At 42.8% G+C, this 15,002-nt stretch overlaps 2 protein-coding genes across 51 annotated transcripts in view; one reads left to right on the forward strand and one right to left on the reverse strand.

Annotated features, from left to right (window-relative positions):
* The window catches only part of Cacna1c (calcium voltage-gated channel subunit alpha1 C), a 658,960-nt gene that overhangs the window by 642,508 nt on the left and 1,450 nt on the right, over positions 1-15,002 (reverse strand). The window lies entirely within an intron of this gene.
* Dcp1b (decapping mRNA 1B) overlaps positions 1-15,002 on the forward strand; it is a 40,500-nt gene that overhangs the window by 6,457 nt on the left and 19,041 nt on the right. For 6 of the 8 annotated variants that reach the window (XM_042273966.2, XM_006985901.4, XM_006985902.4 and 3 more), the window contains exon 3: positions 2,088-2,215. The exons of the other annotated variants lie outside the window; for them this stretch is intronic. In XM_042273966.2, coding sequence (XP_042129900.2) covers positions 2,088-2,215 — 128 coding nt within the window. The remainder of the gene's footprint in view (positions 1-2,087; positions 2,216-15,002) is intronic. 8 annotated transcript variants of the gene reach the window in all.

Here is a 15,002-nt window from a genome sequence, read left to right on the forward strand (position 1 = left end):
CAGCATGAGTACTCCAGAATGTAAAATGTAAAGAGAAAAACTAAAGCACAATGTGTATTCTTTCTCATTTCTGAGAAGGATTATTTTGACGAGAGCGATAGATTAATATATATTAGTGATGGTTTTAAGGACTTTCTGCTGAATTATATAATTATTTTATCTTTTGTACCCAAACCAAATATAGCTTTGTATTTTCGGGTATTTTATTTTTGAGATGGTGTCTCATGTAGACCAGGTTGGCTTCAAACTAACCATGTAGCAAAAGATAACTTTGAACTTCTGAATTATAGCCATGTGCCAGTTTTATGTAATGCTGGAAATGGAATCCAGGGCTTTGAGCATGCTAGGCAACTACTATACCAACTGAACTACAACCCAGCACTTAAGTACTTCTTAATGTACTCCACACTGCTAACGGAATGATAAGTTACACCAATGAACTGAGAAAAATAATCTTAATCCAGTTCCCCCAACCCATCTCATTGAGATAACCTCTGCTGCTTCCTCTCCTTCCGACACAGGCATGGTGCCTGGTCTAGAGAGGTCTTTTTCTCAGTATGGAATGACAGCAGTTTGAGCTGAGTTAACGAAGCTGTCTGTGGTACACCTGTACTTCTCTTTCAGAACTGTTTTTAGTGCACTGACATCTTTGTTTCTGGGCCTGTTGAATAAACTGTGCTATAGTCCCATACCGTTTATGCCATAAGATGTTATGCTATTGAAATACAAGAAGATATTTCATCCTGCATCAAGAAGTATTTCTCCTGCCTCCCCATGTCTTCCTCTTTGTAATAGAGTTCGTGGAGACACAGTCACTAGAATTTCTGAATTTCATGTCCAGGGCCCTCTGTCAGTCTTCCGAGTGCATTTTCCTCTCCTCTTAAGTTTAAATAGAAATGACTGTTTGGGAATTGAGGCTATGCCTGTCAGTGCTTTATCTCTTTGTAGAACAAGCTCATCAAAGATTGCCTTCCATCAATTTAAGGGTTGGGGCTTTAAAAATACAATCCTGTAAGTGGTAAAGTAGCACTGTGTACTTTATCAGTATAAAGGAGTTAAAAGAGAAATAAAACTGATTTTCTTCCTGTTTGTTCCTGCTAACCCCAGCAGCCTAGCTTAACTTGAATGAATGAGTGCTGCTTGCTTTTGTTAAACAGGGATGTTGTACTTGGGTGTCACCAGAAGTTTCTTGGTTGAATTATGACATGGCTGTCCCCTCAGCACAGGCAAATGGACACCTGATTGTTCGTTTACACTGTGTATGACATGGGTCCCTGTGCCTGACAGATGGAGCATTCAAGGTTTATTGAATGAATGAAAAATGAAACTCACTAAAGGTCACTTTTTCACTGAGCAGTTTTATAGTAGCTTGTCCAGGAAGCGGCTTGCTTTGTATTGAAGAGAACACAGCGTCCGCCCTGCAGGCTGTTACATGACCTTAGTTTGTACCTCGTCTCACAGGTTCGTTGACAGAGTTGCCTTGTTTTCCTGAAGTTCTCAATTCCAAACTAGCATTTACACTTTCAGTGAAAATTATCTTTTTGTAATGATGTATGTGCTTTTAACTCTGAAACCCTTTGAAAGTATCTAGGTTTTTTAAAGACTTACTTATTTGTGTATTTTATGTATTTGAGTGCTCTGTCTTCATGCACACCAGAAGAGAGAATCAGATCCCATTACAGATGTTGTGAGCCACCACACGGTTTCTGGGAATTGAACTCAGAACCTCTAGAAGAGCCATCAAGTGCTCTTAACCACTGAGCCAACCCTCCAGCCCCTGCCAGTGAGATTTTTAAAAGCAATTACCGTCTTTGTCTTAAAGGAATGTACAGCATAGGCAGGGAGATAAGATATACACACAAACTATGCACAGCCTCACGTACAGTTAAAAACAATGACCTTAAGGACAGTCTGTGGTGCACGATGTTGGTATGAGATCCCAAGAGTAAAGCAGTGGTGTTACCTATGTGTGCAGACTGCTTGTGAGAAACAATGTACACAGCAAAGTTAACAGACACGTCAGAATGTGGCTATACTGCAGGTATGCTATGCTTAGCAATGTCTTTCCCCTGCTCCGTGATTTCCAGGTCTGCCTCTCCAAAGCACGGATTCACCATTATGAATAGGCTCAGCATGGAAAACAGAACAGAGCCCATTACTAAAGACCTGGACTTCCAGCTCCAGGACCCTTTCCTTCTCTACAGAAATGCCACATGTGAGTCTCTCAATACAGTGGTAGTCATATTTCTGAAGTCCAGCCAAATGTTAAAAGCTGTGTTTAGTATCAACAGCTAGGGGGTTAGCATTATTAGCTTGGAAGTGGCTTTTTTCTTAGAAAAGTTCAAGTGAGAGTTTCCTTAAGCCCTGTCTTGAGCAGCTCTTCTGCCTGTAGAATGAACCAGTCATTGACTTCAATCCTAAGCAGGAATGGGGGAGGTGAGTACTTGGTCAGGAGTCAGGAGAGGGACACATGGGTGGCGTCACTGAACACAGAATGAATAATTTGGTAGGTGGCAGTTTTCCCTCGTGTGTCACCCCTGACCAAGAACGGTGAAGAGGAATTAAGGAAGAGGGTCTGTATTTTTGAATATGTAATCATTAAAAAGTCCAAGTCCAAGGAATTTTGTTCTTTTGAGTCTCTTAACTATTTGTACTGGTGAGATTGTGGTAGGTAACTGAATGGTCCTTGATGGACCTGAGATGAAGTAGCAGTTGCTTGTATAAAATTCTATCCTCATCTCAACCTTGGGTCTTATCTGACACCCGTGTCAGACTAGAGAGAGACCAATGAAGCTGTCAGCTTCAGGGCATCTCAACCATACTGCTTGGAAGGTAAGTATGCGCCTACTCTTCAGCTTTGTGGGTAACTTTCAAAGAGACTTTGCAATCTAGTAATGGTTTCAACTCTTTGAGTTTAAGGTACAGGAAGTTGATACTAGGGAGATGGCTCAATTGGTAAAGAGCTGGAAACATGAGGACCTGAGTTCAACACTCTAGCGTGCGTGCACACACAGACACACAGACACACACACATACACACACACACACACACACACACACACACACACACACACACTTGCAAAGCCAGGGGTGGCTGTGTATATTTGTAATTCCAGTGCTGGGAGGCATAGTCAGGTGGGTCCCCAGAGTTTGCTGGCCTGCTAGGCTAGCTGAGACTGGAAACTTGAGGTTCAGTGAGAGACCCTGCCTCAAAAACTAAGGCAGCCAACAAAATGATTCAGCAGGTAAAGACCTTTGCTGCCAAGCCTGATAGCATAAGTTTGATCCCTGGAATCCACATAAAGGTGGAAGGAGCTCACCAAGTCCCCACAAGTTGTCCACACTCACACACACACACACACATACACACGCACACGCACGCACGCACGCGTGCACGCACGCGTGCACACACACACCACAGTGTCACATGCTACCCCCTCTCCAGCAAATAAATAAATGTGACAAAAAGTGGAGAATGACAAAAAGACATCTATTGTCAACCTCTGACCCTCACACAAATATGCATGTGCACGCGCATGTGCACATTCATGCACACACACACACTTGCATACAACACACAAACACAAAAGAGGCTGAGGAGATGGCTTGGTATTTAAAGTGTTTACTCTACACGCATGGGACCTGAGTCTGGATCCCTAGCATCCAAATACTAGTCCAGGGTGGTGATATGTGTCTGTAGCCCCAGTGCTGGGGGGCAGAGACAGGCAGGTCCTGGGTCTTGTGCCCATTCAGTCTAGCCTAAATGGTTAGCTGCAGGTTCAGTGAGAGACCCTGTCTTTAAATTAAAAAAAAAAAAGTGGAAATGTAGAGGAAGGCATCCTGACATCAACCTCTAGCCTCTGTACACTCCTGCATTGGTGAGCACACTTGAACACATGTGCACACATATACACTACACACCTCCTTACACACACAGAACTTGCCTACTGTATACTACTCAAAATTTTAATAATGTGATTCAAGTAATACTCAATGATAATCCCAATGAATAGTTTAAAACTAAATGTAACAAGCTGGGGGGGTGGTAGCGCATGCCTTTAATCCCAGCACTGGGGAAGCAGAGCCAGGTAGAGCTCTGTGAGTTCGAGGCCAGCCTGGTCTACAGAATGAGATCCAGGACAGGCACCAAAACTACACAGAGAAACCCTGTCTCGAAAAACAAAGCAAAACAGACAAACAAAACTAAATGTAACAATACATTAAATATGATGATATATTTAATTGTACGTAATTAGGTTGTCATGATAAATAACTAATCCTTAAATATTTATGAGAAAAAAGAGCTATTAAAACTGCAACAATGAAAGAAAAAAAAAAAACCTGCAACGTGACTTACCAGTAGTATGCCCTATGAAAAGAAAGGTTTTGCAATATTTTAAAAAAATGGTTTGTTGCTGTTTCTTCACTGTGTGCTTATAGTTATGTCAAAATTTATATTCTTTCTTTAAAGTATATCATATTTGGCCAAGGAGCTGTCTCAGTTAGTAAAGTGTGTGTTGTGCGAACATTATCACCTGAGTTTGATTCCCCAGAACCCACTGAAAAAGCTGGGTGGAGAGGTGTGTGTGTGTAATCGTAGGAAGCAGGGGCAGGAGGCTCCCTGGGGCTCACTGGCCAGTCAGCCTAGCTTATAAGGTGGTGAGCTCCAAGCCAGAGAGCCAGTCTCAAAAAACAAGGTGGCCAGCTTCTTAGAAAAAAATGACACTAGTTCCAGGACACCCAGGGGTACACAGAGAAACCCTGAAGACCCTAACAGCAGATGTCTGGCTCGGACACACCAAAACACTGTGTCCTGTGTCAAACTAACATATTCAAGTGCTAATAAAGAAGCCACAAACGTGAATGTAGAATAGATGGCTGTGCAGTTGAAGAGCATTGGCTGTTTTTCCACAAGTCCCAGGTTCGATTCCCAGCACCCACATGGCAGCTCACAACTGTCTATAACTACAGTTTCAGGGGATCCAACACCCTCTTCTAGCCTCCATATGGACCAGACATGAAGTGGGGGGTGTGTGTGTGTGTGTGTGTGTGTGTGTGTGTGTGTGTGTGTGTGTGTGTAAAATAAACCTTTAAAAGTGAATATAGAATAAATGAGTACTAGTGACCTATCTTAATCATTCCTGGTCACTCTTATTTTGGACAAATAATTGATATAGTCACTATAGGTATTTTGAGTTCTTATATATTGCATTATGTCATAGACAGTACCAAAAATGTAAAATTTCTTTAATACATTGATTTTTAAAAATACCTTTCCGCCGGGCGGTGGTGGCACACGCCTTTAATCCCAGCACTCGGGAGGCAGAGCCAGGCGGATCTCTGTGAGTTCGAGGCCAGCCTGGGCTACCAAGTGAGCTCCAGGAAAGGCGCAAAGCTACACAGAGAAACCCTGTCTTGAAAAACAAAAAACAAAAAACAAACAAACAAAAAAAAATACCTTTCCTGTGTCTCCCAGGGCCTGTGTGACAGAAAATGCTGTATGGAGTTAGTGAGCACACAGGAAGCTAGGTATGCCCAGGATAGTGATGAACCTGGGACTGTTGACCTTGAAGTGTAGCTTGTCTGAAGGAACAGGATTGTGTGTTTAAAGCACACATTTTCAGAGTCTTAGCACAAAAAGGAAGAAAGAAAGAATTTTTAGAAATCTTATAATTTTATATTGGTTAGCATTTTGAAATGATACTATTTTGGATAATAGGGCCAAATAAAGTGTATTATTAAATTTACCTTTACCTGCTTTTTTGTCATTTCTAATGTAAGATATCAGGCATGGTTCGTACCTGTGGGTCTTCTATTGATGAGCTGGCTCTGTTCTCACTGGCATTTTACAGATGAGAAAAGCGAGGTTTGGGGAAGTGAGAGCAGCCCAGCATGTGTAGCTACAGCCCTGACCTGGCTGCTCTTCCACACCCTTGCTCTGCCTCCCCTGCAGTTGAGCGTGACTGTGAGTGGACGTCACTCTTTGGAATGCATGTGTGCTTGTTTCTAACGAGCTCCTATACAGAAAAATGAAACCAGTTGAGCAGAGATTTGAAGGCAATGTCATGGCCCTCTTCTGCATTCATTTTGCTCCATTTTGATCTCCTCGACATTGGATGCTGATTGCCTTTGAGTCCAGTTGTTTGGTCTTGGCTTATTTATCAGAGCTTCTCAGTCTCTGACATCCAAGGTCCACAGAAGGTTTATCATGCTGGCCATCAGGGTCTGGTACCTCTCAAATGTTTCTTACAGCTCAGATGATTATGTGCAGTTGCATATGGCTTTCTAACCCTCTGATAATACCCTTTTGGCCAGGCAGCCTCGCTTCACAAAGCAAGGTTATTTTCATGGTGGCTGTCTCCTTGGGGTCCATACAGACCTCCAGAGGCCCTTGGCCTTCTGCTAGCCACACAGGTCATGAGTAGTATCTGCCATTGCAGTAGAATAGAGTTGGACTGCTTCATGGCGAGTTTCCTCAGATAATTTTTTTAGACTCATCAGAGGAAGAAAAAAGTCAATTAGGAGAATCTAGAAGAGAAAATGAGAAAATAGAAAAAAATCCCAAACTCTCTTCATTTAATTAGTAAAGAAAAAATTTAATAAGTAATTTTGAATTTTAATCAGACAAAATAAATTATTGTAGAAAAAGGTTTATAATCTGAGCTTTATTGGAGTTTATTGCATGATATTTGACCTAAGTGAGCTTGTGCGTACGTGTGTGTGTGTGTGTGTGTGTGTGTGTGTGTGTGTGTGTGTGTTTGTGTGTTTGTGTGTGTTTTAGGGTTTCTATTGCCATGAAGAGACACCATGACCACGGCAGCTCTTACAAAGAAGAACATTTCATTGAAGTGGCCACTTGCATTTCAGAGGTTCAGTCCATTATCATCATGGCAGGGAACATGGAGGCATGGAGGCAGACGTGGTGCTGGAGAAGTAGCTGAGAGTTCTACATCAACAGGAAGTTGACTGGACACTGGGTGGTGCCCTGAGCATAGGAAACCTTAGAGTCCACCTCCACAGTGACACATTTCCTCTAAAAAGGCCATACCTACAAATATACTGTACCAACAAAGCTGCACCTCCTAATTAATAGTGCCACTCCGTTTGGGGGCCATTTTCTTTCAAACCACCACAGTGTGTGTGTGTCATACGGATGTGCAGGGGTGTGTGTGTGTGTGTGTGTGTGTGTGTGTGTGTGAGAGAGAGAGAGAGAGAGAGAGAGAGAGAGAGAGAGAGAGAGAGAGAGAGATGGATGTTCAGGGGTGTGCACCTGTGAGTGCATGCAGAGACCAGAGGAAGATGTCAGAAATCTTCCTCTAGTTTTTCCTGGACTCTTCCTTTGAGACAGGGTCTCTCAATGTACTGGAAGCATGCTGTTTTCTCTAGGATGGCTGGCCCACCAGCTCCTGGAATGTGCCTGTCTTTAATACTTCCCCTCCTCCCTCCTTGGGTTATATTAACGCACAGCCATGCACAGCTTTTTAAAATAAGATGTAAAAAGCACATAAGATAGTTATTAAATCAGAAGTGAAATTGTGTGCATTTATTCATTCAACAAACATTTACTGACTGACAGGTACTGTGTTGGATTTTATATGGGTTATCCTATGAAATTCTTGTAACTTTTTCTTGGAAATTCTCTGTTTTCTTTTTTATCAATGAGGATAATGGGTATGGAGAGATAGCTCAGCAGCTAAGAGCACTAGCTGCTCTTCTAGAGGACCTAGTTAAGTCCCAGTACCCACATGGTGGCTCATAGTAGTCTGTAACTTCAAGGGGCTCCAGCTCTCTCTTCTGGCATCTGTGGGCACCAGGCATACAAGTGGTGCACAGATCCACATGGAGGCAAGGCAGCCATACACATACATTTTTAAAAATAATAAAAAGTCCAAACTATTTTGAATGCTGAATTGACAGTCTAAAGGTTTAGATTTGAGATTTTCAGTTCTTCTCAGCTGGGCTAAGATCAAGTGTGGATTGTGGGTTTTCAGGTTGGAGATGAGTAACAGGTGAAGTCTATGCAAATGTTCTAACATGAGAAAAACAAAACAAAACTGAAATCTGAAACACTCTGGTCTCAAGTATTTCCCATAAGGAGCATACAGCCACATTACCAGCGTGAGTCCAGCATTGATTCAGAAATGTAAAAAAACAAAAAAATCTATGCTCTGAAAAATCTCCCCCCCTTCTCTCCCCCTCTGATCCCTTCTGCCTTCTCCCCTCTCTCCCCTCCCCCCACTCCTCCCCCTCTTCTTCCCCTCTCCCTTGAATCTCAGGGCCTTGGGTATGATAGACAAGCACCGTCACACTTAATCACATCCCAGACCCTTATTAAACATCTCTTGTATTAACCGCCTAGTAATGCTCACATGCTAGGGTTAGGAAGTCTGAGAGCCAGTGAGACCCATGTCTCCCCTTAGCATCTGCAGTGATTTTTTGTTTTTGTCACAGAATTCACTTTTTAAATGGCCAGTTTTCTAGCAGAGATGCAATTTTCTAACATCTTTTCTACAGTCCTTTTCCCAACACAATATATAATAAGTAATCAGTAGTTTTAAAATGAAATTTCAAGCATTTTCTTGATGGCTGTTACAAAGAACATATTTAATTTATTCCAGAGCTTCAGCTAAATTGTACCTGTATATATAAAATTAAATAACAGCAGTATGAAAGTCAAATTGACAAATAAAAGTTGGTCATAATTTGGAAGGAGCGTTGCTCACTATACTTAGAATGTGTTCTGAAAAACCTTGGCTCTGCCATTATACTACCATAAATCAATAAGTTACTATGTAGGCATGAGCAGTAGCTTTCAGGTCCCTCGTGGACAGAGACTGTATCTTATATTTTAATTGTGTTCTGTGATTCCACATGGGCCTAGAAAATAAACGGATCAGGATAAGGAATAGACATGCACAGTAGACTAGAAGTAATTCCCAGATCCTTTGTACCAATTCCAGAATTGGTTGGTATGTGTGGCGTGATGTCTAATGATTTTGTCTCGAATTCTAATCATCAGTGTGCTTAAAACAAAGCTTTGAAGACATTCTGCTTGGAGTGATTGATTTATAATAGCCACAAGGTTGTCCAGCGTTCAGAAATTTTCCCTATTCCCCACCTCATGGTCAGTGTGACAGTCCTGCCTCTCAGACTGATACAAAGCAGTGACCAAGGCTGAACTGTGTGATTCCCTCATGGATTTGGGCTTTTCCTTGGGTTTTGTTATGTTTTGTTTTGTTTTTTTGGTTTGTTTTTGTTTTTGTTTTTAGACAGGGTTTCCCTGTATAACCCTGGCTGTCCTGGAACCCGCTATGTAGGCCATGCTGGCCTGAAACTCACAGAGATCCACCTTCCTCTACCTCTCGGATGGGATTTAGCCTTCTTAAGCCCCCTAGATTTCAAGATATTTAGAGGAATAAAAGTCTTCCAGCTCAGCAGGTTCTAATGCCCTGAGATTTGATACCTCTAACCTTAGACTCACTCAGACAGATGGTATAAAAGCAGCTGACAGGGTAAAAGCAAAGCCTATGGAAACGCACTACAGAGCAAGTGAAAGCCTCATTATCTGCCCATAGACAGCTGAGCTTATGTTTTCCATTGTAGCATATACACTGGTGTATTGATACTCTCCAGTAGTACATTTTTAATTTTTAGGTTTATTTATTTTAATGTGTATGAATATCTTGCCTGCATGTATGTCTGTGCACCACGTGCAAGCCTGGTATGTATAGAGGTCAGAAGAGGGCTTTGGATCCTCTGAAACTAGTGATACAGATGGTTGTGAGCCACCATGCGGGTGTTGGGAAATGGACCTGAGTCCTCTGTAAGTGCAATAAGTGCTCTTAGCCACTGAGCCATCTCTCCAGCCCTCTCAAGTAGTAATCTCTAATCCTGTTGGGGCCATAGAATCTGATGATTCTTCTTCACTTCCCTGCCTCCCTCTCTCCCTCCCTCCCTGCCTCCCTCCCTACCTCCCTCCCTCCCTCCTCCTTCCCCTCTTCAGGTATGTTTTTGATTGCCTTCCATGTACCAGGCTTTGGGCTTCATCCTCAGAATGTCTATGCACACCATTTTACAGACTTAAATTCTAGGAATGCAATTGAGCTCCTCAAACCATTGAAGGGCAACACACATCTTTAAAGTAATTAGATAGCTAAAAGTCCTTGACATTCTTTTTTTAGACAGAAACTTGATATTTGCAAGAATAACAATAGCATGCTTTTCTCTTCCAGACCTGCCCAGTAAGTAATATAAGAGCCTCATGGGAAACTCATCCAAGCCACAAATAATGCAGAGCAGGAGACAAAGACCTTGACTTTTCACATTCACTCCGAACAGGCATCTATACAAATTGAGGCTCTTATTGTATGTGGTAGGTGTGATTGCTGCCCTTGGCAACCTTTAAGGACTCTAGTGTGCTTCTTGACAAGAGAGGAAGAAGGTCTCTGAAAGTCAACACTTATATGCTCAGTGTCTTATTTAGGATTTCTATTGTCGTGAAGAGACATCATGACCACGGCAACTCTTATAAAGAAAAATACTTAATTGAGGTGGCAGCTTACAGGTCAGAGGTTCAGTCCATTATCATCATGGCAGGGAGCATGGCAGCATGCAGGCAGACATGGTGCTGGAGAAGTAGCTGAGAGTCCTACATCTTACAGGCAACAGGAAGTCAACTGACACACTGGGCTGTATCCTGAGCATAGGAAACCTCAAAGCCCGACCCCACAGTGACACACTTTCTTCAACAAGACCACACCTCCCATTAGTGCCACTCCCTATGGGGGCCATTTTCTTTCAGACCACCCCACTTAGTGAATCTCAGTTTGTGTGAAAAGCTGGCTTCTTTATTATGGCCCTGTGCACAGAGCTGACACGCTGTAACAAGTGATTAAGGATTGCACACCTCCTACAACTTGAGTCATGAAACTTGTCACTCTAGCCTTAAATCCAGAATTACCATTGATTCTGTCAGTACTCTGCTCGTGCTGAAAGGATCTAAAGGAGACGACTTATGTAAAAACTGGCATTCTGTCAGTTACAGAAAGCTCCAGAAGACGTCAGGTAAGGCAGTATTTCACTCTGAGTACTGGCTGTCATAATTTTGGTTTCCACGAATCGTAGCTCCTGAAACAGGTTCCTGTCAGCACCCCACACCACCTGGACAAGCCATACTCCTTTCCCAGAGCACTCAGCCTAAGGACCGTGCACTTCCACTGTAGAATGTTAGGGCACTCACGGGTGGGACTTTGCGAATTTTACACACACACATACACACACACACACACACACACACACACACACACACACACACACACACACACACATCTTGAAGCTCACTCAGTGGAATAATATTGGCGTGCTTGGGTAAGGAAGAATCTGTGAGGCGAAGTGATACATTACAGGTAATATGCAGCTACTGTGGAGTAAAATCTAAATGAAGTCACTTCTGCTTTGTCCTCAGCCATACAGATGCAAGATTCTTGGCATTGCAAGGAAATAAGCATTCACATAGTGATGATGTTTCCATTCATATGCTGCATTTGTGGCTTGTGGTTGTACAGTCTTTTATATTTTGTTTGAGAGAGCCAAATTTGCTGTGATAAAAAGCCTAAATCTTGGCAAAGAAAAACTGTATTCCAGAACATTCCCCTCCATGCTTTCTGAGAGAAGCCTTGTTCACTCGCCCTGCCTCAACATACAGGGAGTAGGCAGGATGGCTGCACAGTGTTGGTGTACATTTTGTATTCTATTTTTATACTGCTGGTTTTTGTTCAAAAATCCCAAGATAGTTTCAGATAATCATGTTCTGGAATCAAGGTTAGTTGATTCCAGGAGGAATCTTAATGTTAAGGGTCCAGGAGAAAGAGTGAAATTAGGCCATGAGCTGGTGTTGGAATCATTCCATACACAACTCCTAGTTCTCCCCTCGGAACAGAACGGAAACCTGACTTGTTTTCAACATGAAGAGCTTCGGGAACACTCAGTGTCTCCTGTGTCCACAGTAGATAAAGGTCAGAATGACTGAAGAACAGAGCCCCTGGTTCACTCCTCTCCTCACTGGCTACAGAGTCCCTGCCCCAAACCTTAGCAGCTTCTCAGTGATCTGCTTCAGCAAAGCTGCGCTGTCCTCTTCAAACGCTTCCTTAAACCATCTGACTCAAATATGAGGAAGTCTGCTTTGGGGGATTTCGTTTTGAGAACAATTTTTGACCCATAAAAATGTTGTTTTATGTTTAGCTCTAAGCATCGCAAACTCTAATTATGAGACAATGTTTATTTCCCTTTGTTGATGCTCATTTATGATAATAGCATTTCAGAGTATTGTTGGAATAATTAAGGTAACTTAGGTTGCTTGTCGGCTCAAGGTTCCGTTATCACAGGTGACTAGCATGTGAGGATCATAATTGTTTGCTGCACCGAGTCCTGTGATCATCTGTAAGGAAGAGAAACGTGTTCTTTGTCTCCCAGTTGCCGATGGGAGTAGTAGTGAAGCAAGCAGAATGATGGGGTAGAACTGTTGCGATCATAAACACTCGTAAAATAAGTACATTAGTGTCTGCCCAGCGCCAAGTCAATGGAATATGTGGTTTCTGGAAACCCACATCTGAATGGCACAGTCCTAGCACTGAGGCTTACACCTAAGGCTGTGAAGTGCTTGAAGCAAAGTCGGCCCTCAGCGACGTTAGAAGAATGTACGGGCCTTATGAGAAGCGCCGCCTGCTCTCTGGTAGAGTGGATCATTTGGCAGAGCACTCCAGCCTGTCTGGTCCGTGATGGTTAATTAAGCCAGAACTGATACTAACTGTGGCAAGGGTTATCGGTAACAGTCTTTGGCTAGAGACACTTGCTGACTGACTGCACGTGCTGCTGCTGTCTGTGCTGCATTGTTGGAGTGGAGCTGTGGTCTGCTGCGGGGAGGAGATGTGTAAACGCGTGAGTAGGACGTTTTTAGTACAAGGATACCCAAAACGACTGGGGGCAAAGAACACCACCCAGGTTTATCCCAGGAAGAGTGAGTGCCGACGGTGGGACTCAAGGGTAGATGGGAGCTCAGAGACGGAGAGGAATGTCTTAGGGAATCCATTTGATATTTGTGGCCCAGATTTTGAAATTTATCAGCAAAATTATGAATAAAATGGAGATAAACAAGTGGTCAACCAAACAGATTAAGTTGTTCCTATTTCTGTTACTATTAATCCAGGGTTTTCCTGAATCTTAATTTTTTTTTTTTTTTTTTGGCATTTCTTTACTCTGCTAAATTTCTTAGAGTAAGTAAAGTAACTTCCCCTGAGAGAAATAAAATGAGGGATTTAGTGTATGGTGACGATTGCTCTGACTTTGATGAGATGTCAAGCATCCCCAGTGAGGAGGACAGTGACTCTGAGGTTAGAAAGTCTAATGACACATGTGATCTTTGTCATAAATGAAACTTTCTGAAAGCAGACTACATCTTTTACTTTTAAAGTAACACGTTCTTATTGATGGTTGGAAATGCATATTGATTCAAATGATAATGCTTTGGCTGTCAGGTTTGGAGCTCTTTAGTTTTAATAGCATCAGGATTCTAAAACAGTTAGTTTATTTGGAATGGGCAGTTTGTTTTTACGGCTCAGGTTTTCTCCTCTTTGCTCCCAGTGCCATTAAATAGCAACCGCTTCTCGTCAGCTGTGAACCTTCCAGTATCCCAAGATCATGGGATCAGGACTGCTGATTTGTGAGGTGCAGTAAAACTATGTCATATGAAAAGAACCAGACCCAGGGCCAAAGATAACAATGCTATGTAGCTGCTCTGGGGCCAGTGAAGATTTTGTTTTACAAGACGTGTCCGTGTTTGGTCAGTAAAGCCAGAGCGGAAGGTGAATGAAAGAACATTACTTTAAAGGCATGAACGAGCATGCCAAAGGGAAGCAGAGTTTTGTAGAACAGGACTGATGCAGAGCCAGCCAGCTGTGGCCTCGGTTCCCCATCTATGGAACCAGGACACAGCCCAGCCTCCAGGTGCCACTCTAGACATTGCAACTGATGCAAGTCTTTCCAGCTTCCCTCCCTCCCCCAGAGTCATTTCCTTCCTTATTCTGAAAGTCCTGGCCAACTCTGGTTTAAAAAATACAAATTTCAGATAATCCACAAAATAAGATGGACTGTGAGGTCAAGGCCAACCTGGGCTACATAGCAAAACCCTGTCTCAGAGCAGAGGGCTGGTGGGATGGCTCATTAGGTGAAGGTGCTGTCGTCACGGTTGCTGACCTGAGTTCGATCCCCAGAGCATGCATAAGCTGAAGGAGAGAACTAACTCTGGCCGGTTGTCCTCGGACCTCCACGCACACGCGCACACGCGGTGGCGCCTTTGTGCCCACACACATATACACACAGATAAACAAAATGTGATCAAATCCAAACAAACCCGAACACAGACTGATTCCCGTCTTTCGTAACCAAGCTTGGAAATCCAATCAAAGCATGTAAACGTTTTTTTTTTTTTGTTTTTTTGTTTTTTTTTTTTTTTGAGACTTTATGTATCCTATTTGGAGGACTGTCAGGAGCATATTTTAGAGAAAATAAGTAAAACTGGGAAAGGCATTTGGCTGGCTCATGGAGCTTGGTGTGGCCACGGAGTCTCCGGGAGGGGGTCCCTGAGCTGCACACTCCTCGTGGCTGCTGCAGCTCCTTTGTGAGTGACTTTCTCCTTCTAAAATGTGTTAAGACTTGCAGACGGGTGGGTACTACATGTGCTTCCACGGGCCTCTAGGAAGCAGACATCTTCAGCATGCCCAGATAACAGCTTGAACTGGGTAAATGGGACAGTAAAAATAAACCAAAAAAAACAACAACAACAACCAAAAAACGTGTTTGAACCAAGTCCACCAAACAGGTGTTTACGCCAATTATACACTGGGGTAGAGATTACTTTTTCACTCGGGTGAGGAAGACCAGAACCTAAGTGGGGTCTGAAGAAACTTATTATTTATTTATTTTTTTTTTAGTTAATTTCAAATGCC

The sequence above is a fragment of the Peromyscus maniculatus genome, chromosome 3, assembly GCF_049852395.1.
Source record: "Peromyscus maniculatus bairdii isolate BWxNUB_F1_BW_parent chromosome 3, HU_Pman_BW_mat_3.1, whole genome shotgun sequence".
NCBI lineage: Eukaryota > Metazoa > Chordata > Mammalia > Rodentia > Cricetidae > Peromyscus > Peromyscus maniculatus.